Raw genomic sequence first — 25474 nt, 5'->3', positions numbered from 1 at the left:
ATGTAAGAATTTGTAATAAATGACATTTGGATTTACTAGACTGTGGATGATATCTATTGTAATTGATTATTTACATGTGCATGTATGTACGATACTGTATGTCCTGTGGGGTGGAGCCATGTGTGTCAGAGGCTCCTGGATTATGTCATTTATTTATATATTAATGCAGTTAAGTGTGGGACCCGGTTGGGAATCTGTTTTATTAATCCCAAATCGAGTTCCACGTCACCCACTCCGGTTGGGGGGCGTGACATTTTCTGTACTTTTCTGTTATATAATAGCAGTTTCTAGTGTTTTAGTATTGGATTAGTACTAGTTAGCCATGTCGGCTCGCGGAGTCTTTTCACCGGTGATCAATTGACATATTGGAACCAGCAGTTAATCTAGTAGAAAAAGGGGGTTTTATGGAGAGAATTTTAACATGAGAGAAGCAAGTGGGTCAATCTTTTAAGCATACAACTAGGATTCTTTCATTGCAATGTAGTAATGTAGTTGGAATAAGTCGTCATTGCTCGTAGAAGTATCGAAATTTTGTAGGTTCTGAATATTTGTGACTTTTCAAATTTATAATTTTGAGTTATGCTACTCCATTCGCTGGTTTTCATCTAGGATTAGGCTGAAAACATTGTTTACATGATTCTTTCGTTGTCATTGCACAGCGTGTATTATGTGGACGGTGTTGAGGACGCATTTTACTCCACTGACTGACTGTGTCCTTCCATAAATTTGGGGAGTTCATTCCAGGGACTGGACACATTAAGGACATTGGTGTGGGGCCTGGCAAGAACTATGCTCTCAACGTCCTGCTAAATGAAGGACTTGATGATGAGAGTTTCCGTGGTCTGTTTTGGCCCATCATTCAAAAAGTAATGGGTGTTCTTGCTGATAAATCCAGAAAACTAGGTAAGAATTTCACTTCTCTTGCTTATTTGTGTGATCCATGTTGAAGATTAAACGTAGGGTGGTTCTTTCTGAGGAAAACTTTGTATATTGTGTCTGGTACGTTTTGGGGATAGTCAAATTTTTTTTAATAATTAGGATCTTTTGAATTGTAAATTGGGATTCGATGCAAAAATGATAAATAATATTGGTGGTTTATGTTATCTTTGAGATAGTTGCTTCCTGAGAATACTGTAAGCATGTGTGGCCATGTATGTCGGCAAAAATGATAAATAATATTGGTGGTTCAAGTGCTTCTTTATTGTTTTGGTCTCCGGTTGGATTTCATAGTTTGTCTGTGTAAATGTCAGATCAATTTCCTCTTGAAACTGATGCTAGAATTTCCCCGCTGATCAGTGAGAAGAAAAAGGTTGTTTAATGACTTATTGACAGCCAAAGGTACTTAACTTTTGTGAATTTATCCTACTTGGAAACCTCTGTCCTCTCTATTTCTCTATTTATAGCTTCCAGTGTTTCGTCTTTCCCGTTGTATAGAAAGTTAGTTTTGCATCTACATTGTTTTGTTGTCGAATATTTTGAAGTAGAATACAACATTGTTCATAGTGAATTAAAGTAGTCTCTCTTTTCTTAATATTACCATAGTGGTGGAGGTAATTTGGAGATTGACCTCGAAAATGTGAATGTATTTCTATGTTTGTTATCTGGACCTAAAGTTACAAAGACATTTAGCACAAAATGATTGATGATTGGTTAATAGTTGTTTGTTTGCCTATTTTAGATATTTTGGGATCCATGTGGTCATGCGGACTAAATGGACTAATATTGGATGTTGAAGGGTTGAGGAAGCTGAACAAGAAAAGAATTTGGCTGAGAAATTGTTGTTTATGGATTTTGGAATTGTATTTTGTTTTATGTAATGTGATATTTCTCATGTTGTGTATTTTTTATGTAAATTTGGTAATTTGTTGTTAATGTGAATTTTAATTTAATAGATTATGATTAATAATCTGTCAAATTATGAATCATTATCTGGTAGACTATAGATCATAGTCTGACATACTATGGCCGACGCCAACGATCGGAGACCCGTCGGCCACGTAACTTGACAAACTATGGGGTCATATTCTGACAAGCTATAGGTCATAGTTTGATATAAACTCACAGATTATGAGTCATAACTTGACATATTATAGGTAATGTGTCAAACTATAACCCCAACTGCTGGCGGTCAACAATCTAAAACCCGCCGGCCAATGTAACCTATAAGACTGAGTCATATTATGGGTAACAGTTTGACAGATTATGATTTATAACCTGACAGACTATGGGTTATTCCCAAAACTAATCCTGCATTTAATTCTCCAACAAGTAGAGAAACAGAGTAAAGTAAAAATATTGCAAATCTTAATTAGTTTTCAATTGGCAAATCCTTAGTCTCAACTCCCACGCCACAAAATTATGGACGATTAAAATAAAGGTGGGCCATGCCGATACAACTGAATATACATTAGAAAGATCATCCCTACTCTACGACATCACTTTAAAAGAAAGAAAGAAAGAAAGCTGTACGTCTACATTATTTACTTCCTAATTCTCAAAATTCAACTACCGGCAAGATAGCTACTGTTAAAGATCAAAGGACAAATAAATAAGAATGGTAGTAGTGATCGATCAGAAATGGTGAATAGAAAAGAAATGGTGTTAGTTATAGTTTTCCATGCTCTCACCAAGGCCTCGCTTTCCCTCCAATTCGACGTGCCAACTCGAAATCCTTTTTCACTGAGGCAACGAAACAAGAACAAACTTTGTTACATACCAACATTCTAATAGAAAGAAGCAAAGAAAGACGGGCATCAAATAATGTCATAACTACACCAGCTCAATTGACACGATATAGTTTGATGGTTCTAAAAAGATGGACAAAATCTAACTATGTGATCAATTAGTATGTTCAAAATGTTTCTTCAATGCCTAATACTTTTCATAATATAGTGACAGAGACGGAGCTTTTACGTCCTTTTAACAACAGCCCCATAATATTTTGCTAAAAGAATGCATTCAATTTTCATGTTTGCTAGGCATGCTTGTCTATCCAAAAGGTCACAACAATGTTTTTGTATGAAATATGAGTTGGTGTTGAAGAAGGTAGTAAATAAAAATATAAGGTGATATTTGCTCAGGTAAAACCGTGACAAGAGATATGAGAGAGCATTCAAGAGAAATGCGTAATTCTAGTCACTTATCTGCAATACATTTCTAGGTAGCATTTATATCACAGAGTTCCACCTTTGAACATGTGTTTCCTAATTTATACCATAGAGTTCCACCTTCATGATTTAAACTTTAAACTGACACAAAAATAAATAAAAAAAGGTATCATACAGATTCACTTCCGTTTGATAACTACTCTTGCCTCCGTTGCCTAAGAGGAAAGTTTTATATTCGTATCCTTTTTTCTGAGAAAGGTTTTTTCTTTTTAGGGCAGTCTAAAAACAGTGTCAAATTATCATTCTGTAGACAAAACATATAAGATATTATTTGAAGATCCCCAAAAGCCAGTCTCAGAGCAAACACAATATAAAAAGAAAAAAAAAGAATGTTTTATGCAAGAGCTGCATTAACATAAATATGATAGAAAGGGCCTAAGGTCATAAAAGATAAAACAAGTTCACCCTTCTCTAGCCAAGCCAAAAGAACCAAGCCTCAAATTTGTTATTCGCAGATAAAATAGCATATGGAAATAAAATGAACTGAGAACAAAATTCAACTTACTAAGAGTGACACGCTTTGCATGAATTGCACAAAGCATTGACTCTTCAAATAAATGAACCAAAAAGTCTTCTGCTGCCTGTAAGAAATATGGAAATAGCAAAATAACGACTTTATGTCTAGCAAAAATAATAAGTGGTAATCATTAATCAATGTACTAAAGACATGCGAGTGAGGGCCCAAAACACACACAAATATGTATATATAGATACACACAGAAATGTATAGCATAAAAATCATCTGCCGCTTCCTTCTAGTTGAGCTTCTGTCTCTGTAATTACACCATGAGAAATAGAAAGAATGGTCATTGCCACCCCGCCTTTAAAAGGCCAAGAACTCTTTGATGGTTAGAACTTAGAGTGGATACATATTTCATAGACCTGGTTAGCTGATCCCCTTATAAAATTTAGAACATAATTATATGATCGTTTGCCATTCCTTCTATGTTTTATGGTTGAAACCAAAAAGTTTATCGCTTTCCTCATGTTTCCGTGAAACCTTGTAAAAGGATTATACAAGAAATGGATATAGATATGTAATGGATCATAGAAATGGAGAAGAGTAATATTATATATATTCTCGTGTTATTGATAGAGTGAAGCTTCAATGGATGCAGGTAGAGAGAGTTGTAAAGCAAAATAGAGTCTGTTATGCACATCGGAGAAATATGGGAATTCCATGGTGTGATCAAAGATAGAACAATTGACGACAAAGGACAAGTTGTTTCCATATCATATGATTGAGGGAGCATGCGCTGCTATGTTTTACATGCTTTTAGCAATTAAGCATAGGCAGTAATCTAAGCAGACTTAATTTCATAAATTCACAAGCTCAAAATGGGTACTGAGTGTAGTCATAGTGGAGTCATCAGTCCTTAAATTAGTCCCCAAGACAAAAAATCTACAAATTTCTTCCTATAGAGAAAATCAAACCGCGTGGAAAAGAGTGATTGACAAGATGTCTATTAATCAAATAAGGAAAATCACACCATCATTTTAGAGTCAACATGAATACTTTTCATGTGCAATTATCATTGCAGATATCGTTCTAAGCAAATGTAAGTAACAAGTTATTTGAGATGACCATACTGTCTCATGCGTTAACCAAGATAGAGAAGAAAAACTTTAAGAAATAATATTCTGATAATCACACACACACGTGTGCGCACCGGAGAATTGAAAATGTCACATGACACTCCATGCCTCATTGCAGATAGAGTATTCTTTCCCTCCTACCCAAACAACTTGATTTCCTCGCCAAGTAAAAGCATGAATAAAATTGGTAAATCCATTTCCATGTTTCTTAATCACATAATTAGGTTATGTCTTATTATATGCAAGCAGCTAAACATCAACTTCTTGACTTAGATATAAGAAAAGTTAATCACCTCCTGAAGTGCCAATAGAGCTTCAGCTTGCCACCGAGTAACCTCTGGAGAAAGTTGCTTAGTAATCTCTCTTACCTGAAATAAATCACACGAACTGTTAGTATTACATGATCAAAGTTCACTAATATGACAAATGCATAGAACTTTAAAAGATAATAAAACGCCAAAAAACAGTAATCAGGGCATCCGTTCTTTTTCATAACACAAGGATAATCTCACTATCCATACCATACCATCTTTGAAAATACAGCCATGTGATTGGCTAGTGCAACAATATTTATAGAATGGAATAAAACTTCAATAACATTGTGAATGTGTTTGGAGGCATGTTAAGACACAGGTTTGTTTTGGGCAAGTGGGTGCTCCCCTATAAAAATGGAGACAGCAGACTTACACATCTGATGAAAGGAAGAGAAGGAATAAGCAGTTTCCAAGTCCTCTGCAAGTGTCGAATCTCCCGAAGTGCTGCGGTTCCTGGCCTGTGGCGATGCTTCTTCCTCTGCCCAGTTGCCCTTGAAGCTATTGATTAAAAGAAAATAATAACAATAAAAATAATATTAATAATAAAAACAATTCCATATGTAAAGGAAATGACATTATAAAAGCATCAGAACCACCATCTCCATCTCCACACAAAACTTAATCATAATGTTCATATTTACCTTCTGGAGTATCCCTGTTAAATGTTCTTGGCCCTCTGCGACTTCTCTTCAAATCCATTGCAAAATGTTAAACCACGAGACTTAAACACTTAACACTTAATTAATAATAACATAGAAAGAAGTAGTATTAAGTTCTATTTCCCAATTGTATTATTGGAGTTTTAACTTTTAACAAGTTTCCCTAAACTATTTCAGTAAATTTCATAATTGGGCAGTCTCCGTTATTTGTTAGTTTACATTCTTATTCGCATTAGTCTCCTTTTCTTGTTATTTACTTCCCTCCAAATAGGGGAAAAGTTTGTAATTTGTGTTTCAGACCAGAACAGACTATCATGAATGAATTATCTCCCTCTCTTTTTTCCCTCTCTTGATTCTATTATATCTCTCTATTCTCTCACATTCTTCCTTTATTGCTCTTCCTTTCTCCAATTTCCTTTCTATCTCTCTCTATTCCCCTCTTTCTATTTCTTATTTCCTGGAAAAATTTCATGTTTCCTTCTTTAATTCGATTTTATTGGCTAAAGAGAATATGCAGATAAATTTAATAGCACATTAATCGCAAAAAGTTAAATGACCTAACTACTCTTAATGAAATTAACAAAGCCAAAAATCTCAAAATCTGAAGACCGAGAAAATGAGGAGAGAGAGAGAGAGAAGGGGTTTTTTTTCTTCTTTTGCTTTTTTCGAATGACCTAAAATCTCAAAAATCTTAAAGCAAGAAAACATAGAAATAGCTCGAATCTTCCGAAGCTAAACCCCTCTTTCGTCAAATTTTCCAAGTGAGAAGCACAACAAAATAGGGAAGACCCTTCCAAAAAAAAAAAGGGGGAAAAATCGAAGAGAGAGAGAGAGAGAGAGAATGAGAGTACCGAAGAAGTTGCAGGCGAGGAGGTTCCTGCAAAATTTGAAGAGGAAATGAGATGTTATACACAGAGAACAGAACAAAATCCCTTGAAAATACCAATAATTACATATACAAAACTCGCATTGTACATTACATATATACATATACATATATATAGATATAGATATAGAAAGAGAGAGAGAGAGAGAGACCAGGTTGGCCACTAGGGGTTTTTTGGTTGGACTTCCGGGCAGCAGGCACCTTGATTCTCGCCATTGATGTCTTTCTCTCTGGAGCTCTCTCCAGAAGAGCTAACTCTCTCTCTCTAGAGGAGCTCTCTAGAAGGGGCTGGCCACTAGGGGTTTTTTGGTTGGACTTCCGGGCAGCAGGCACCTTGATTCTCGCCATTGATGTCTTTCTCTCTGGAGCTCTCTCCAGAAGAGCTAACTTTCTCTCTCTAGAGGAGCTCTCTGGAAGGGGCTCTCTCTCACTCTCTTTCTTTCTCTCTCTTGAAGGGTGGGAGGGAGTTCTTCTTTTTTTTTTTTTTTTTTTTTTTTTTTTTTTTGGAGGGGGGGGGGGGGTTTTTTTTTTTTTTTTTTTTTTTTTTTTTATGAATTAGGGTGGGAGCGGGTTTGGTTTTGTATTTGAAACTTGTTGCGAATGTTTCAGGCGTGTTCACTTATATATTCTTCTGATTTTCATTCTCCCTCGCTCTTTTTCTATTAAATTCAATTTCCACCCCCTTTTCCCCCGTTTGACATGTTTTCCTCTTCCTCATGGATAAAATTACATTTTAGCCCTATTAATTAAGATTAAAATCACTTTCCTCCTCCTTTTCTTAAAAAAAAAAAAAAAAAAAAAAAAAAAAAAAAAAAAAAAAAACACTTTTCCTCCTGAAAATTTTGCAACCTTTGGCACTTTACACCTTGAAACAACTGAACAAAAAAGACTCTGTTTAACCACTGAATGTGTTGGCCTAACAATAATAGAATATCATGGTTGATTTGTTGTCACGAGTGTTTGGGTTACCCAAAATTATTTAATATAAAGATTTATTTTAATCAAGCTAATACTCCATTTAGAGTGCCTGAAACCACTCTTTATGTACTCTAATTGTAATACATTCAGTAGGATTGAGATGACGCGTTTCTCATTTAAGAGATAGGATTTTATCTGTATAACTTTTATGAATATTTCTGTCAACCTCTAAGGTCCCATTTGACAATGCTTGGAGTATGCTAACTATCGTTGGTCACCCCTCTAACCCGATCACAACGCACCCACCGGGCAACCACCCGTCCATAAACACCCCTACTAACATTGGCGCCTCCCTTCCTAAACTTTTAATTTCTATATAAAAAGAAGAGTTTTGACTCGTAAACATCTATAAGATAAGGTATTTAGGTCATATTCATTTTACCGATTCGAGTTTTATTACAGTAAAAAGTTCTCATAAACAGTCACATTTAACTTTTTTACTATAATAAAAAATTCTCACATAAAATCACATATCATCTCGAATTAAAAACTCGAATCAGTGAACTAAACTGGCTCTTAATTTACCTTTACAATTTACCTCTACAAAATATTTTGGCCTCGTTCACATTACGGATTCGAGTTTTCAATTCAAACTAAGATGTGATATTTTTTAAGAGTTTTTAACTGAAATAAAAAAAATTTAAATGTAATATTTTTTAAATTTTTAAAAAATTAAAATTAAAAACTCGAATAAGCGAAATGAATCAGATTTTAATTTGACTTGTCTCCTTATCTTAGTTAAATAGTTTGGGTCATACTCAATGGGGATAACTCCCTGATTTTGTCGAAACGTGAAGGTCACAACTCCATTTCTATGTCATAATTTCCTTCTCCTTTCTCACTCTCTCGCCATCTGCAACAAATCTAATCCAGTTTCTCTGTTTCGCCACCATATTTGCTTACCAACAAAGGTCGGTATTACTCCAACTATTCATTTCTTTTTCCTTTTTTCAGAGCTTTTCTCACCTTCATATATAGCTACTAAAATCCATCTCCCTTTTTCTTCCTACTTTCTGTTGCTTCATACGCGCGCGCGCGCGCGCACACACACACACACACACACACATATATATATATATATATATATATATATATCTCACTTTTCTCTTATCTTTTGTGCAACTGAACTTATCTTCTTTTTTTCTACGTGTTCATGTGCGTCTTTATTGGAACCAATTAGAACCCACTTTAAGAGGCTGAAAAATGTTGCGAATGGTGGAAGTTCCCATTCCTCCCACTAGAATTCAAACCCGACCTCTATTCACTTCACACCGAAAAGCGAAAATCAGAACGAGAGTGATCTCAAAATGGGGGAATTGTTCTTCTCCAGCCTTCTCGTCCTCATCTTTCTCCGATAACTTTTGTCAAACACTTGGTGGGCAAGTTAAGAAAAAGAGTTTGGACAAGGTTCAGGGCAAAGCCAAGAAAAGGGTCTTCTTTTTAGATGTCAATCCACTTTGTTATGCAGGAAGTAGCCCAAGCTTGCACTCTTTTGGCTACTGGGTCGATTTATTTTTCAACCAAGTTAGCCTTAGTGACCCTGTCATAGCGGTTCTTGATGGTGAGAGGGGAAGTGAACAACGCAGGCAGTTGTTGCCTTCTTATAAAGCGCACAGGTGGAAGTTCTCGAGGCAATTCTCGAGAGGCCACGTGGGACGGGCCCACCGAATCATCACCGACGTTCTTGGGAAGTGCAATGTACCAGTGTTGAGATTCGAGGGCCATGAGGCGGATGATGTTGTGGCCACGCTTGCGGAACAGGCCCTGCGGAAGGGCCACAAGGTGGTGGTTGCCTCGCCTGATAAGGACTTCAAGCAGCTGCTTTCAGAGGATGTTCAAATGGTAATGCCATTGGCTGAGCTGAGTCGATGGTCATTTTATACTCTCAAGCATTATGAGGCGCAGTACAACTGTGATCCGCATTGCGACTTGAGCCTGCGGTGCATTTTGGGCGACGAGGCTGATGGAGTGCCCGGGATCCAGCATGTGGCTCCGGGGTTTGGGCGGAAGACTGCTCTTAAGCTATTGAAAAAGCATGGCTCCTTGGAGGAGCTGCTGAGCACAGCTGCAGTGAGAACTGTGGGGAAACGGTATGCTCAGGATGCGCTCGTGGAACACGCGGATTATTTGAGGAGGAACTACCAAGTTCTTGCTCTTAGGAGGGATGTGAATGTAGAGCTCCAAGAGGAGTGGTTGGTTGAGAGAGATAGAAAAAATGATTCTATAGTTTTGTCTGGCTTCTTGAAAATGTTGGATGGGACCAAGAAGTGTGGTCAGCACAATGGACATACTCTTTGCAAGGGCTAAATGCCCAATATACATACATAATGCTTTGAATTTTCTTAATTGTTTCTTTTCTTTTATGTTTGCCTCTTTATTTGTCATATTAATTTGAGTTTTCTTGGTACGGTGAGTGATATTTTACTGAGTGAGATCAATGTGCATGATTGGTTAACATTCTTCTTTAAAGATAATTGGGGTTTAAAGAATCCATTATTCAAATTCCAAAATTAATATTGGGGGATCTATCATTTATTATCGGGGGCTTTCTGAAGTTGCTTGCATAAAGGACAAGGACTATTAAAAACAAAATATATTTATTTAGCTCTCGTTTTCATCGGCATTATGTCAATACAGTGTTTTTAAAACATATAAAAATAAAAGTGTTCCTCTTCCAACTGCCTTTCCAAGAAACTAAGGGCTTGTTCTTTTAGAGTTTAACTTGAATATAATTTGTGAGTTAAATTTGAGTTGAACTTGTAACTTGAGTTTGTATTTGGTTGTATACATTTGAATTATGGTTTGAGATAAGAATTTTTTTAAGTTTGTATTTGAGTGAGTCAAAACTTGAATTTGTATTTAGATAATATTTTAATAAAAACTCAATGCTCATGAAAAATTTTAATAGGGTATATGGGTCGGGTTTTATTCGTCTTTTCATTGTCAACGCATAGAAAAAAAATCATCTTAATCAGAATTAAAACGAAAAAGTTATAGCATTTTTAAGAATAGAAAAAATATTGTTCATTAATTTGAGTTCGAGTTTCTGAACTCGAGTTGAATGGGAAGCTTGAACTCGAGTTTTAGTCTTAAACTCGAGTTTGAACTCGAGTTTAAACTCGAATTTAAATTTAAAATAACATGAACTCGAATAAAATTGTAACCCGAGTTATTTTTTTTTGAGTTTTTCACTCAAAAGAATAAGCCTTAAAACGCAAGTATGAATATCTTATTGCGAAAAGTCCCACTGTTACAAATCTAAAGTATTAATTGACTCAAAACAAAACAAATGATCCATTTAAGGAAGAGGAGAAATATTGTTTTTACCGAGGACATCTTTTCTACGTACTCACAGGAAGATTCCTTTCAAAATCACAACAATGGCTTGTCAATATTTAATCATTTTCCTAAGAGTGCTTTCTTTAGAAAGTTCAAAGCTCCAAACGAGGTGCTTAAGAGTGCTTTCTTTATCGAAAGGAATCAGGATAGAGTTGTTGCTCGATTAGTAAGCTGAAACATCTAAGGGATATTGACTTATCTAGTAGTGAAATTGAAGAGATACCTTGTTCAATCTGTACTCTATACAATTTGCAGACTTTGTAATTGTCAAACTGCAAATATCTTAGTTGCCAAAAGACATGGGACGATTGATCCATTTGCGTCATCTTGATACTACTAACGTACCTTTAGAAGAGATGCCACCGCATATGGGTAACTTAAAAGAGTTACTTATTAACGTTTGGTTCATGAATTTAAAATCATTTTCAATTTACGTGTTTTTTATGAGAGAACACACTGTAACGACCACGAACTATGATTCGAACCATAACACGAATTCTCATACCAAACACTTTGTTTTAGGTCAACGTGGAAGTGGTTCAAGCATCAAAGAGTTGGGCGCACTACAACCCTTGGCTGGAAAACTTCGAATTTTTGTTCTCTATTATGGCCTTTTCGCGGAGAAGAGCTTCGATGTTTAAGTTATGTACAATTTAATTGTAAGCCTCTATATTGGGAAGGAAATTACAGAAGTCTTTAAAGTATGTTGAGATTATGTTTAGAGGAGAGAAGGGTTTTGAGTTTCTTCATGGGCTTCCTATTTCCTAAAATTTTGTTTACAGGAGAGATGGTTGTTTTGAGATTTTTATCATTTATTATTATTACTATTTTAATTACTGATTATGCTTCACAAAATGAATTCCTGAATATGGCTCATTTCATCTCTTCCTCTTTCTAGGTGTACCAAGAAAATGAACAACTTGGTCCTATCACTTCCTCCTAAATTCACAAAACTACGAACTCTGATTCTGCGCCAGGACAAACCACAAGTTGAGGATAATGCTGTTGAGACTATAGCAAATTTCTGCCATGATTTGCAGATATTGGATCTCAGCAAAAGCTTCAAGCTCAGTGACAAATCTTTATACGCCTTAGCTCTTGGTTGCCAAAACCTCACCAAACTCAACACCAGTGGTTGTTATGCTTTTAGTGACATTGCTCTTGAATATCTAGCTAGTTCTTGCAGAAAATTGAAAGTCTTAAACCTTTATGGATGTGTCAAAGCTGCATCAGACTGGGCATTGAAGGTATAAATAAGTTTTAGATAATTTTTTCCATGCATTATCCAGCATGGTTCCTAACTAACCGTGAAACTGTGCGCATGCAGGCGATTGGACGTTACTGCAATCAGATGCAGTCTCTAGACCTTGGATGGCGTGAACATGTGACCGATGCCGGAGTTGTGTGTTTGGCTTGTGGGTGCTCTGATCTCACAACCCTTGATCTATGTAGATGTGTCCTTATAACAGGTATTTTTATGTTAGATCCATTAGCTTATGCTTTTGACCCTAAAAATACAAATAAGGAATTTTAACTTCAAGATAGTGTTTAGATAAATGGATACATAGTTTTTTTCCCCCCTTTTTGTTCCTCTGTACTTTAGAATCTCCATATTTTCATTGTGCATTTTGATGGAAAAACACTCTTTGATTTATCCGTTCTTGTATTGCAGATGATAGTGTGATTGCATTGGCAAATAGGTGTCTTCGCCTGAGATCCCTTGGCCTATACTACTGTCAGATCAACACTGACAGGGCGATGTATTCCTGGCCCAGAGTTGAGTAAGGAACAAGCCCGCCATGCGGGAATCTGTCGACGCCAGGAACAATGAAGAAGAGCTTAAGACTCTCAACATAAGCCAGTGCACGGCGCTAACCCCACCCGCAGTACAGGCCATGTGCGACATGTTTCCCTCGCTTCACACTTGTTCCCGAAGACATTCTCTCATCATGAGCGGCTGCCTGAACTTGACATCGGTGCAACGTGCCTGCGCTGTCCAAGCACACCGTACAAGTGTTAAGCCTCCTTCGGCTCATTGAGCCGAGCTTATTTGAATATTGGGTATACAAAATACTTTTCCGCTGTACACATGATTGTGTTTATACGTGTCCAACAGTAGCAGCAAGTGTTTTTCATAACCTGCAGACTATGAGAAATACCTTCCAACTTGAACTTGAACATTTTCCATCATTTCATTTATGAAATGGGAACTTCGGCTGTTGTTCTAAACATATTTATCCTATGTAAAAAGATGTTGAAAAAATACATAAGTTGAAAAGAAATTCATTTCCAGTAAAGGTAACAATGTGGGACAAAATGGATACTGGAATTAAGATAGAATTTCATTTCAAGAATTGATCCTTTCCTTTGCGTTGAAAGAATAAAGTATCAAGAAAACAGGGAAATGAAAAAAAAAAAAAAAAAAAAAAAAAAAAAAAAAGAAGAAAAGAAAAGAAAGTAGGGACCAAGAGTGATCATTCCAATTTACCTCATACCATTAAAGAGTATTCACATTTCGTTTCAGAGGAAAGAATAACAAATCATGTGTGCAATCTGGCAAGCTTTTATGACACACTTACAGAAAAAATCATACTCATTTTTAAGCTAACATGGAACTAACAACAATGTTGTTTCATACAATATTGGCAGTTCTTTTGTTCTGAGAAAACAACTAGAAAACTGAAATTGGTTTTCTCCTTTGAAAGAAACAAGAAAGAACCAACGTGCATTAACAACGTATTAGGGAAGAAACAAACGACTTCTCCGCAAAATTACCAAACAAAACTAATCTCATTTTCTAACTTGTCGATTGCCCATTTACACAAGTATGACGATCATGTAAATTTCAAAATGTATGAAAATAGATGTTTCTTCTCTCTCGTTTCAACGCAGTCAATCTGCAGAATCAAAACTGAACACGAATCTCAACCAGAGTAATAATCTCTGTGTCACTGAAAAGTAACTTTTGTTCTTTTCTTTTTCTTTTTTGGGGGAACTTGTAGAAAAGTACAAATATCTCCCTATGTTAAACCCTCAAGGTCATACTGCATAACAAGTCTCTCTACTGTTCTTTGACTCATAACCTGTCTCTTCTCCAACTCTTTCAAAACTTCGGCTGCCAACTCTACTTCTCCTTCATGGGCAATTCCTTCCACCAAAATAGTATAAGTTGTCTCATTAGGGATGTAGCCTTTCTCAATCATCACCCCAAAAACCTCAAGAGACAAATCCGTTCTCCCTGATTTGCAAAACCCGAGTATAAGGGCATTGAGGTTTTCAGTATCTGGCCTATAATTGTTCTCTTCCATTATGCCAAAGATCTCCATTGCCTCACCCAACATGCCTTCCATACACAACCCTCGAATCAAAGAAGAGTAGGTATAAGAGTCCGGGGTAAATCCATACTTGGTCATCTCATACAAAAGTTGAAATGCTGCATACGTGCTCCCTTTCCTACACAAGCTCGAGATCACACTTTTATAAAACTCGTGAGTCGACAATTTTTGTTTGTTACCAAGGCTTTGAATTATAGAAAATGCCTCCTGCACCATTCCCTCCCCACAAAGCACGGAAATAGCGTTGTATGTTCCTTCATTAGGGCTGCATCTCCTATACATCATTTGATCCAGACACTTAACAACAAGCCCAACTTTACCCTCTTTACAAAGATGTACGATTATTGGGTTGTAGCTTGCAGCCGTCGGCCTAAACCGTGCTCTCACCATTTCCTCGATGACCTCCAATGCGTGCTGAGTCTTGCCATGATGGGCAAGAGAGCCAATCAAAATATTGTAAGTAACAACAGAAGGAGAGCGCTCCTCTCCATCCATCTCTGCTAGAAGCACATTCGCCTCCTCCCACCTACCCTCCTCGCACAAACTCCGCAATAGAATGTTGTAGCTTACGACATTCGGGTTAAACCCCATTTGAGGCAAATCCCTCAAGAATCTGATAGCCTCATCAGTCCTGCCTTCCTTGCACAACCCAGTTAACAAAACATTGTAACTAACCAAGTTAGGCTTACCCCCTTTAGCAATAATCTCCTCCAAGAGCTTTATAGCCTCATTCACACCTCTCTCCTTATAAGCAGCCTCAAGCAAGAAGGAATATGTGAAGGCATTGGGGACAAGCCCTTTCTTCATCAATCTCTCCAAAAGCTGCAAGCTTTGATTCAAATTCCCGCGCATACAAAGGCCTTTAACAAGGGAATTATAAGTCATGGTATTGGTTGGATAGCCATATTCATCCATTTTCTCAACCAATTGCATTGCATGACCAATGTTGCCTCTCCTACACAGATTGCTAACCAAGTGAGTGTAGGAAGCTGCATCAGGTATTATGCCGGAACCGACCATCGTCTCCATCACCCTCACTGCCTTTCGCAACTTGTTGATCTTGCAGAGATCATAGAGAAGCTGAGTTGCTTGGGCTGCATCAGGCTTTTGGCCTTTGTCCACCACCATGGATTGTAAGTAGAGAAAGGCATCATTGAGCCTGAGCTCCTTGCTTCTCTGGTCATTTTTCTTATCATTATTCCCTGGTCTCCAATTGGGAAGAGTAAAAACGGTGTCCTTTGGTGAAATGGTTATCTGGGTAGAAGCCAAAACTCTTGAAAGTGAAACCCCAAGCTTGTTGGTTGAGAAAAAGAAGAACCCACTACTACCACCAGTACTAGTTTTTCTTCTGGGGTTTTCAGGTGATGGGTGATTAACTGGTGAGAACGAGTTTAGCAGGGTGGCCATGGACAAAATGAGAAAATTAAAGAAGCAAAACAGTAATGCTATATTTACTCAGAAAGCAAAGGAGAGGGAGAATCTCCAACTCAAACTTGGTGCACTTCACAGAAGGAGCAAAAATTTATAAGCCAAACGAATTAATGGTTTAAGTTTCAAAAAAAAAAAAAAAAAAAAAAAAAAAAAAGAGTACAGAAAACAAAATGAATTGGTCACAAGATGTGATTTTTTTTTTTTTTTTTTGGGGGCTGATAAATAAGCTGTGATATTTGTGCAAAGAATGAGGAATGGAAATGAATTAAGAAAGGGAGAGAAGAGAAGTAACATACAGCAGTAGGTTTAGTAGTGAACCAGCCATTATTTCCGTTGCAAGACAACACCTCCAAGGCCAGGCCATTGCTTAGTGCTGTCCACAAATAACTTTTCTTCTTCCTATGTTATCCAAACTCGGTTGAGAGTTAAAAAGCTCCTTACTTGTATCCCACGCGCACAAGCCTCTCTTTTCGTTCCACGCTCTGTTCTGCTTTCCCCAATTGAGTGCCAACAATATCTCCGTTCACATTACTAATTTAAGTATAAAATTTAAATTTTATTAGAGTAAAAAATTTTCAAAACAGTCACATCTATTTTTATACTATAATAAAAAATTTTTACATAAAATAATATTTTAATTCGAATTACAAATTTGAATCAACAAATTAAATGAGCCCCCAAACCCCACATTCGAGAAAATCCTCAATACATAAAGAATTAATTACAAAAATTCTTCTTAAATTACACCCTTATAATATTTTACTTAATTATCTTTAAAACATAACATTTATTTTTCTGAACAATAAAATATTAACAAAAACTCCATCATTTGGGTTTTTTTTTTCAGAAAAATTGATATGTAATTTATTATTTTGAGTATTGGTAGTTTTATAGTTTAACATTTTAGTTTGAATTTAAAATTAATTTTAATTTAAATTTTTAATTATAATAAATTCATTATTAATAGAATGTAAGTTAAAAATTTTATAAATTTTTTTGATATAGTTATAACAACTTAAAGAATTAAAAATATTTAATTATATTTATTGTGATTTATTAATATCTAATATTAATTTAATTAATCATGTCATTAAAAATTTTTAATCACTTTCAATTTTTACAATTCACCCTAATAGTCTTGAAAACACACTTATTTCCCTTTTCTCCTAAATATTTCTTTTTAAATTTCTTTTCTTTTATTTTTCTTCTTTTCTTTCTCACTTTCCTTCTTTTATTTCTCTCTCTTTTTTATTTTATTTTCTTTTCCTCTTTCCTTCTATTCTTTCTCTCTCTTCCTTATTTTATTTTCTTTCCCTCTTTCCTTCTCTCTCTTCCTCATTTTCTTTTCTTTCCCTCTTTATTTTAATATTTAATATTTTAATTTTCATGAATTTTTCGGAGCAATATATTTTAATATTTAATTTGATATTTGTATATTTTATTTTATTTTCATGAATTTTTCTTAATTAATCCAGTTTAATTAAGTTAATTTTTTAATTATATCTCAATAATTACGGTCTCATCTTTAAGGTCATGACAATAATAAAAAAATATATGAAGTTTTTTTGAATATTTAAAATAGTTTAGATTTAAATTAAATTTTAAACCAAAAAATTATTAAAATACTCTCAAAATAATAAATTAAATGTCCAATTCAGTTAAAAACTTGATTGTAAACTAGATTGAAATTTGGCACACCACAAACCAAAATTAAAAATAAAGAAGCATTAGTCTGTAGGAGAAACAATCGTGTATGTTCTTACACTCTTCCTAAAAAGCAAAGCAAAACGTAAAGGCCGTGTTTGAAATTAATCTCGTTTTTATTTTTTACGTTTTTTGAGAAAGAAAAAATGAAAACGTTTCTAAAAACGAAAATGAAAACGATTTTTTGGTTTAGTGTAAAATGAGAAAGAAATGAAAAACAACTTTTAGTCATTTTTTCATTTTTTGTTTTCATTTTTTCCTCTCTCGAGCAGAGATAGAGAGAAACAGAGACATCAATGGGTTTTTTACATTGAAAATAATCTCTTGATAAAACTACCAAACGCATTTTCAAAAATGATTTTTGTCTGAAATTGAAAATGTTTTCATTTTCATTTTCATACAAAAAACAAAATAATTTTAGAACGAGTTCCAAACGCGCCCAAAATTTCCACCAATGCTTAGTACTAGAGGTGAAAGTTTGGGCTAGGGCCGAGGCCTGACACTGTTGGTCTAGTACCGGTTAGGCCCCTCCCATTTAATTGTTTAGGCTGGGTTGGGCCGAGTTTTTTTTTTTTTTTGTTTTCGAAACGTTTTCGTGTGCAGAAGTGTAGTAGTGTAGATCGTGTATAATAAAAATTTTCATAAAACTTTCAAATATACTATAAATTAACAGAAATTAAATAGATGATTTGAATCCCATTGCTACAGGGAAGCATTTCATTAGTAAAGGTTTCTTTTTTAGAAAAAAAAAAACAAATTTTTTAAATTATCTTTAAACTTTATCATTTGTGTTAACATGTCCTTTGAGTCTTAACTCTGTCAAGTTTTTTAACGGAAATGCTATAAATGCCATTTTGATTTTTTTTGTGTATGTAAATATTTCTTGAACTTTAAAATGCACATATTGTGTCTCAAAAAATATAATATTTCTCTAACTTCTCACTCTTTATGTTGATTTTATCAATTTTTTAAATAAAAATATTAATATAATGATTAAATTATTAATTAATTATGATATTTTGAGTTTATAAAATGTCTTTTCCTCTAAAAATATTAGTTAAATATAAATTCTTAAAATATTAATTGATTAGACGCAATAATGAAAACGAAAAAAAACGAGGAGCAAATATTAGTTAGGGGATTAGAAGATTATTAAAAAAGAAAAAAAAAATAGTAAAGCTTGTACCGCTCCTTTTCATTTCCTTCAACCTTCCCCGAAATTTCGTAGCCTTTGAAAAGCAAGACCAAAAGATATTGAGTCTTTTCTTTCAAGAAAAAAAAAAAAAAAAGGCAATAGTACCAACCACTCTCTCTCTCTCTCTCTCCTTGTAGTCGCCGGTGATCACTAGAAAGCGTAGCAGCCGTACAGCCACAGTTGATATTGTAGGTTCATCTTCAGGTATATGCCCTCCGTTTTTTTTTTTTTTGTTGTTGCTATTTTCATGGAATTTGCCTATTATTTTTCATGGAACTTGCCTAATATGGATAATATTAGAAAGAGAAATGATCTCTATTATGTTAATTTTCTCTTGATTCGACTAAATTCTTGTACTTTTTATATGAGTTCCTAGGATTGCGTCATCAAATATTCCCTTCGATTCTACTTGGCAAATTTTACTTGTTGATCTCATATCGTCCAGATATTTCCCAAGATACTGTAAACAATACATTAACAAAGTCAATATTTTTACGGATATTTATTAAAATTTTAACAAAAAAAAAATTACGTGGTGGTTCAGTCATAAGAGTGAAGAATCTTCGATAAGTATAAACCTTCCTCATCCTGATCAATGGTACAACAACAGTTGCTTGGGTCTCGCCGCTTGCGTTATTCTTGAATTCAAGGACATTATCTCTTTGCGGAGAGATTATGAGGATCTATCTCTTCGTTGTGATTCTGTTTACATGTTCCTTAATGGCGATTCATGGAGACGGAGAAGATTTGTGAATTTCTATATTCCATTTGGAGATGCGACTACGTATTTTTGTGAATTTTGTAATTCTATTTTCTCGTTTACCATGGATTTTGGTTATTATACTAGTCAACATCATCGTCACCCAATGAGTAATTGCCAACAAGCATTCATGTATCTAGACCCCACTTACGGTGAGTTCATGAATGCATTGAAGGATAAAGCAGACCAAAGAAGTTCTGATTTTGATGAAAATGAGAAGAGTGGGTTCGATCCAACTGCTACAGCCTCTTTTTCCTTTTATTTGTACAAGGATAGTGACGATGGAAATGTGGAGAGAGACGTAAATCATAATGGAAAAGTTGTGAAGTGCGGGGTCCACCTCTTATATACCTACGAGACAAAGAGATTTAAATCCAATCAAGAGGAAGAGAAGCCATTTATTTTGAATCCAATCATGAAGAAGGCGAGGAACCACTCCCTAAGAGATTTAATTCATGTGTGCTGTTAATTTCTATATTCCATTTGGAGATGCGACTACGTATTTTTGTGAATTTTGTATTTCTATTTTCTCGTTTACCATGGATTATGGTTATTATACTAGTCAACATCATCGTCACCCAATGAGTAATTGCCAACAAGCGTTCATGTATCTAGACCCCACTTACGGTGAGTTCATGAATGCATTGAAGGATAAAGCAGACCAAAGAAGTTCTGATTTTGATGAAAATGAGAAGAGTGGGTTCGATCCAACTGCTACAGCCTCTTTTTCCTTTTATTTGTACAAGGATAGTGACGATGGAAATGTGGAGAGAGACGTAAATCATAATGGAAAAGTTGTGAAGTGCGGGGTCCACCTCTTATATACCTACGAGACAAAGAGATTTAAATCCAATCAAGAGGAAGAGAAGCCATTTATTTTGAATCCAATCATGAAGAAGGCGAGGAACCACTCCCTAAGAGAATTAGGGTATAAAAAAAAATTCACGTTTGCCCTGTCATATGCAAGGTAATATTTAATATTTATCATTTGTATATGTGTTCCGCAATTTAATTGCTAATATTTTTCTCTGATGTATTAGTTACTCTTGCACGTAATAAGAGAGAAACTTTCACATTATTGGTTGTTTTCTTTCTTTTTCTTTATTATTATTTTTTTTTTGAAGTATTTGGGCAAGTTTTTATTAGTTGTTTTTATTTATTTATAATATTTCCTTTTGTAGTTAATTTTGTCTCTCTTTTTGTGTTAGATCATGTTATTGAAGTGGCGTTAAAAATTGTTGTTGCTGATCATCCCTCTGCGTGTGTTGATTGGGCTTAATTGGGCTCCTCTGAGTGTTGTGGGCTTGTTGGCTACAGTTGATGTAAGGTAGAATGCCGTAATAAATAGTATATTTAAAACTATTTAAAATAAATAACAGTTTACGTGGTAAATGAAATATTTACTACGTAAATCGTTCATTGTCACATAAGTTAATTTTTACCCGTTGTAATTGAATTAATTAGACGGTAAATGATTCATTTACTACGTAAACTTGTATGTTCTTCAAATAGTTTTAAAATATGTGATTTACTTAATTTAGTTAAAAAATATACTATTTACTACAATAACTCTTGATGAAGCGGTGGAATTATGAGAATTCACGTCTTATGTGTCCACAAGTTTAGCTGCAAAGAGAATGAGGAACCTTTTGGATGTGCTGAAGGCTATTGAGCTTGCTTTTTTAGTGGTCAGTTTGTTTTTCTTGGAAAACTGAATTTTATGTTTATAAGATATTCAGCTTTGACGATTCATTTGATGGTATGGTTCACTATGTGTTGGGATTGAGACTGTTGTCTTATAATATAATTCTTCTTTGGTTTGTCTATTAGCTATGTTTCCTTATTTATTTTCTATTGCAATGAAGTATAATAATTGTGATTGTATGATTTTTTTTTTTCTATTGCAAGAAAAGAGTCTCTAGAGAAGACAATGCTCCATTGAACTCAAGGGAAAGTGCTAATATGTTTGTTTGAATTGGAACTCGATTGAGAGTTCTAATAATATATATTTCTTCTCAATGTTGTTTATATATATAAACAAAACAATGTAACTAAAGAGTTTGATCTATAATCCAAAAGCTGCAAGCTTTGGCTCAAAATCCCAACTTGTACAAAACGGAATTACAGGTCATGGTATTTGGCTGGATTGCATGGCCAATGAAGTCTCTTCTGCATAAGCTTATATATGTACGAGAAATTCGTAATATAAATATATGCATGTAATTGTTAGCTTGTGAATTTGTCCCACGTTAATAACCAACAAAGTAATTAACCTATGTTCATGCTTGATTTTCGGAGGTTACACTTGTGGGTTTCTGATTTATAGTAAAGACATTCAAATGATATGATCGAATTGGTAATGATGGAGCCAAAAATTCATGTCAGTGAGTGCTAATATCTAAAATAAAAATTTACCGGGACTATAAGATTAATTTTCAAATTTTTAATGAGGGCTATGTATTTATTAATATAATCCAATACATATTTAATTATATAGGATTTTCAAATATAACAAAGTTTGTGGGGACTTAAGCCCCCACTAGTCGTTAACTGCTTTCATGCAACAAATTGTCATTTAACGAAGCATATCATACTATATTATTTTTAAAAAAATTAAAATATTTTTTAATTGACTCTATCATGCTTGTTTATTAAATGATATGGCAAAATGTAACTGAATAAACATAAACGATTTATATCCCTCGTAAAGAATGGCATTTTTATTAGTTAGCTTCAAACAAAAGAATATTAATGTTGATTTTTTGTCAATGCTCGACTATTAGCACATTGTTTTTAATCTTCTTTTTATTAGATGTATTGAAATCCACGCTATTCTAACAAATCAGAGCAAGAAAAAAAAAAGTATTTGAAAAACACACATGATAAAAACAAATAAACTGTATAGGGTTTTCAGCAAAAAGGAGAAAAAAGAATAATAAATAACCAAAAAAATAAGCAAAGAAAGGTAAAAGAATTGAAAAAGGAAAAAGAAAGCGGAGAAAAAAAAGAAGGAAAGGAAAAAATAATAAGTTGCCACGTGATGGAAAGGGGAGGTGTCATTATTGATATATTATAGATTATAGGTTATAAATTTTACTTATACATCTTACAGATGTTATAAATTGTAGATCTAGATTATAAATTACTGATTATAAATGTTTTAGATAATTACATTATAGATGTAGATTATAAATTACACTAGTGGGCAAGTTAGACATAAAATTAATTATGTGGTGAGTGAAAAAAAAAAAAGTAGTTGAGAGGGCTACAAGAAATCCATTAACATCCCCTGTTTTACTTTAAATTTCAATCATCACTGGTTACAACCCTTTAAAAATTTCAAAAAAATCCCTACATCTAATTTGTATTATTTTAGCTTTGTGCCTGGTAGTGAAAGAAGCTAAACCTAAGAAGAAATCTAGAGAAACATCAACATGTTTTCGTGCATTTTCTAAGGTACCAAACGAATCGAAAATGAACTTGAAATGCACAATGAGAAAAGAAAATTACTGGAAAATTGAGTGTTTGTTTTCTCATTTTTTATCAATTAAATATATATTTTATTTCCTTGATTTTTCATTTTTTATTGTACTAGAAGGGATTATGTCATTATAAGATAACTGCCACAAATTTTAAGATTAGATTGACTTATGTCAGAAAATATAAATTCTTGTAGAGAATACTTCAACCACGACATCATACTATATTTAGAATACTAAATGTGCGTTTAATAGATGTATTCAGAATCATAATTCAGAATCTTAATTCCAACTCAAATCGCATCCCAACTCAAATTAAAACTCAAATCAGTAAACTAAACGGAAATCTCAAATTTGTTTTACCACATGACAGAAAAATTAATCCCCCGTTCATTTCACTGATTCGAATTTAAAATTTAAATTTTACTATAGTAAAAAACTCTTAAAAATAATCACATCTACCTTTTTAACTATAATAAAAAATTCTCATATAAAATTATAATTAAAAATTTAAATTAACAAACTAAACATATCCAAATATCTATCTAAAGAGCCCTGACAGATCATAACACATTCCCTAAATATCTCTAATATTATTAAGCCCAATTAGATCTTGAAATAAGTTTTTAATTAATTAATATTGTGAAATCCCACTTATTTTGGATTTAAAATTCTTCCGCATAGTGCTGGACAAAAGTATTTTCAAGTTAAAAAATTTAATTACTCATTTCATTAATAATATTAAAATCTCGTTCACTTCGCAGATTCGAATATCTACGAATTAAAATGTGATATTTTTTAAAAACTTTTCACTGTAACCAAAAAAATTAAATGTGACATTTTCTGAAAATTTTTTATTGTAAAAACTTAAAACTAAAAATTCAAATCGGTGTAATGAACGAGACTTAAAATTCATTAATTTTCATCATTTGTGATTCCTTCATTTTCTCCGCTTTCTTTTTTTCGTGCAACATAAAGAGATTTTTTTTTCATGGCAAAGGACAGAAAAAGATGAAAAGTGAAAACCTTGTAAACCAATTGGGATTTGGCACACCACAAACAAAAACTAAAAATAAAGAAGCTTTACACTGTAGGAGAAACAATCGTGTGTGTTCGTTCACTCTTCCCAAAAAGGAGCAAAACGTAAAATTTCCAGCAACGCTTAGCACAAAACGGCGACAAAAAATCTAAGCCCAAGAAGAAATGAACAAGGGGCAATTAAACCACCACTTGAAGCAAGCAAAAACTGATAAAACCCAAGTTTAGTTCTGTACCACCATGAACAAATCTAAATCATTCCACATATAGATAGTCTCAAAACTCAAGTTTTGCCATGCTAATGGTACCAAACAATTCACTAACACAGAAGTATGCAAGTAAACAAAACTGACAAAAAGAAAAAAGTTGCGATCAACGACATGAAAGACCCATCAACGCAACCTCCTTGCTTCTCTCTCGGACTCGAGCAAGGTGAGAATGTCACCTTCCCTCACTGGCCCCTTGACATTCCTCATGATGAAGCGGTTCTGGTCATCAAGAAACTTGACTCTCACTTGAGTCACCTGTCCTCTCGAGCCCGTCCGGCCCATGACTTTCACAACCACAGCATGCTTCACCTGAGATTCCATTCTACACAAGAAAATGGAAAAAAGACAAGTTTTTAGTTGGCCTAAATTAAAAGCCAATACAGGTTACTGAAAGTTCCAAGTTGAGAAAGATGGTCACAAAGTAAATCCACCACGCATTAGAGTTTCTATGATCAGATCTCGGTACATATCCAGTAGAACTTAAATGGCAGTGCAGTTGTTCTTAACTACGGAAACACCACAAACAAACCCAAACCCAAACGCCAATCGCCCATTATTAGAGTTTTTCATGAGTATAAATTGGGTTGAGATCTTATTATCTCCATCTCAATGAGCATAAAAACATAACAGTGAGTAAAATTATATCCAAAAGGCAAATACCAAGATGTTAAACCAAGCTCGGTTTCACTGTTAGAAGTCAGGTGGTTATTAAGCCACTAAAAAATTCTATTGTTCTTGATAGATACTGCAGTAAACAATTCATAACCATGGAACAACACAACACAACACAGAATAATTTTGAACCCAAGGAAGGAATGCAGACCACACATAACTACATTCCCAACAAGGTTTGTAAAAAAAACAGAATCATCATTCCATGCAATATGCCTACTTTAGAATATATATATATATATATATAGATATATTACAAAATTTTCTGATTTTGGAAAATAAAACAAGCAAAAATTTTCACTGACCAACACGAACAAGAAGCAAACTTTGAAAAAATAATCAACAAATGAAGTCAAATTTGTCACAACAAAAAAATCTTAAAAGCTGCAAAAAATTGGGTCACAAATCTCGTGAACTGCATACATACATTATAATAGCATGAACAACCTAAACAAAGTAAAAAAGAACCAGACCGGCGGTACATAAAAGGGAAATTCGCCGAATTTGTTTGAAAGAAAATATACAGTGAAAAAGTTCGAAGAAGAAATCTGAAGAAACATCAAGAAAGTCGTTTTCCTGCATTTTCTGAGCTACCAAAAAATTAAGAAAAAAAAAGAAAAAGAGATGGAAGAAGAAAGAAAATTACTCTTCC

At 34.2% G+C, this 25474-nt stretch overlaps 5 protein-coding genes, 1 long non-coding RNA gene and 1 pseudogene across 6 annotated transcripts in view; 4 read left to right on the top strand and 3 right to left on the bottom strand.

Moving 5' to 3' along the window:
• The first annotated feature begins 846 nt into the window (after window positions 1-846).
• Window positions 847-1744, top strand: LOC112092201. Its single transcript, XR_002902484.1, has 3 exons — window positions 847-903; window positions 1251-1338; window positions 1679-1744. It is a non-coding gene; the product is annotated as an uncharacterized LOC112092201 (long non-coding RNA).
• A 590-nt stretch (window positions 1745-2334) lies between these two features.
• Window positions 2335-7041, bottom strand: LOC21387537 (histone H3). The gene is made up of 7 exons (XM_010101295.2): window positions 6775-7041; window positions 6588-6613; window positions 5719-5764; window positions 5451-5575; window positions 5057-5131; window positions 3673-3748; window positions 2335-2679 (listed from the first exon to the last, which is right to left on the bottom strand). The coding sequence occupies exons 1-7, from the start codon at window positions 6968-6970 to the stop codon at window positions 2624-2626; spliced, it is 600 nt and encodes a 199-aa protein (XP_010099597.2). The 5' UTR covers window positions 6971-7041; the 3' UTR covers window positions 2335-2623.
• A 1346-nt stretch (window positions 7042-8387) lies between these two features.
• LOC21387536 (5'-3' exonuclease) lies at window positions 8388-9910 on the top strand. The gene is made up of 2 exons (XM_010101294.2): window positions 8388-8511; window positions 8781-9910. Exon 2 carries the CDS (start codon window positions 8804-8806, stop codon window positions 9905-9907), a length of 1104 nt encoding a protein of 367 aa, XP_010099596.1. The 5' UTR covers window positions 8388-8511; window positions 8781-8803; the 3' UTR covers window positions 9908-9910.
• Window positions 9911-11238: 1328 nt separating this feature from the next.
• On the top strand, window positions 11239-12978 carry LOC21387535 (annotated as a pseudogene).
• Window positions 12979-13614: 636 nt separating this feature from the next.
• LOC21387534 (pentatricopeptide repeat-containing protein At1g79080, chloroplastic) lies at window positions 13615-15828 on the bottom strand. The gene has a single exon (XM_010101292.2). It carries the CDS (start codon window positions 15679-15681, stop codon window positions 13960-13962), a length of 1722 nt encoding a protein of 573 aa, XP_010099594.1. The 5' UTR covers window positions 15682-15828; the 3' UTR covers window positions 13615-13959.
• Window positions 15829-19940: 4112 nt separating this feature from the next.
• On the top strand, window positions 19941-20737 carry LOC112092207. The gene is made up of 2 exons (XM_024167677.1): window positions 19941-20331; window positions 20573-20737. Exons 1-2 carry the CDS (start codon window positions 19946-19948, stop codon window positions 20583-20585), a joined length of 399 nt encoding a protein of 132 aa, XP_024023445.1. The 5' UTR covers window positions 19941-19945; the 3' UTR covers window positions 20586-20737.
• Window positions 20738-24040: 3303 nt separating this feature from the next.
• LOC112092206 (40S ribosomal protein S28) overlaps window positions 24041-25474 on the bottom strand; it is a 1859-nt gene continuing 425 nt past the window's right edge. The window contains exon 2 of the mRNA XM_024167674.1: window positions 24041-24472. Coding sequence (XP_024023442.1) covers window positions 24274-24471 — 198 coding nt within the window. The 5' untranslated portion in view covers window position 24472 and the 3' untranslated portion in view covers window positions 24041-24273. The remainder of the gene's footprint in view (window positions 24473-25474) is intronic.

Source organism: Morus notabilis, unplaced genomic scaffold (assembly GCF_000414095.1).
Source record: "Morus notabilis unplaced genomic scaffold, ASM41409v2 Scaffold1036, whole genome shotgun sequence".
Taxonomy (NCBI): Eukaryota; Viridiplantae; Streptophyta; class Magnoliopsida; order Rosales; family Moraceae; genus Morus; species Morus notabilis.
Note: the sequence above shows the minus strand (reverse complement) of the source record. Positions and strands in the feature narration are given on the sequence as shown.

Excerpts from the sequence above, each read along its gene's own strand:
- LOC21387534 (XM_010101292.2), bottom strand. The coding sequence starts at position 15,681 with ATGGCCACCCTGCTAAACTCGTTCTCACCAGTTAATCACCCATCACCT.
- LOC21387536 (XM_010101294.2), top strand. The coding sequence starts at position 8,804 with ATGTTGCGAATGGTGGAAGTTCCCATTCCTCCCACTAGAATTCAAACC.
- LOC112092207 (XM_024167677.1), top strand. The coding sequence starts at position 19,946 with ATGAGTAATTGCCAACAAGCGTTCATGTATCTAGACCCCACTTACGGT.
- LOC21387537 (XM_010101295.2), bottom strand. The coding sequence starts at position 6,970 with ATGGCGAGAATCAAGGTGCCTGCTGCCCGGAAGTCCAACCAAAAAACC. Across the intron at positions 5,576-5,718 it reads TAACAGGGATACTCCAGAAG|CTTCAAGGGCAACTGGGCAG; the intron begins GTAAATATGAAC and ends TTTAATCAATAG. Across the intron at positions 5,132-5,450 it reads CTCTTCCTTTCATCAGATGT|GTAAGAGAGATTACTAAGCA; the intron begins GTAAGTCTGCTG and ends GATTTATTTCAG.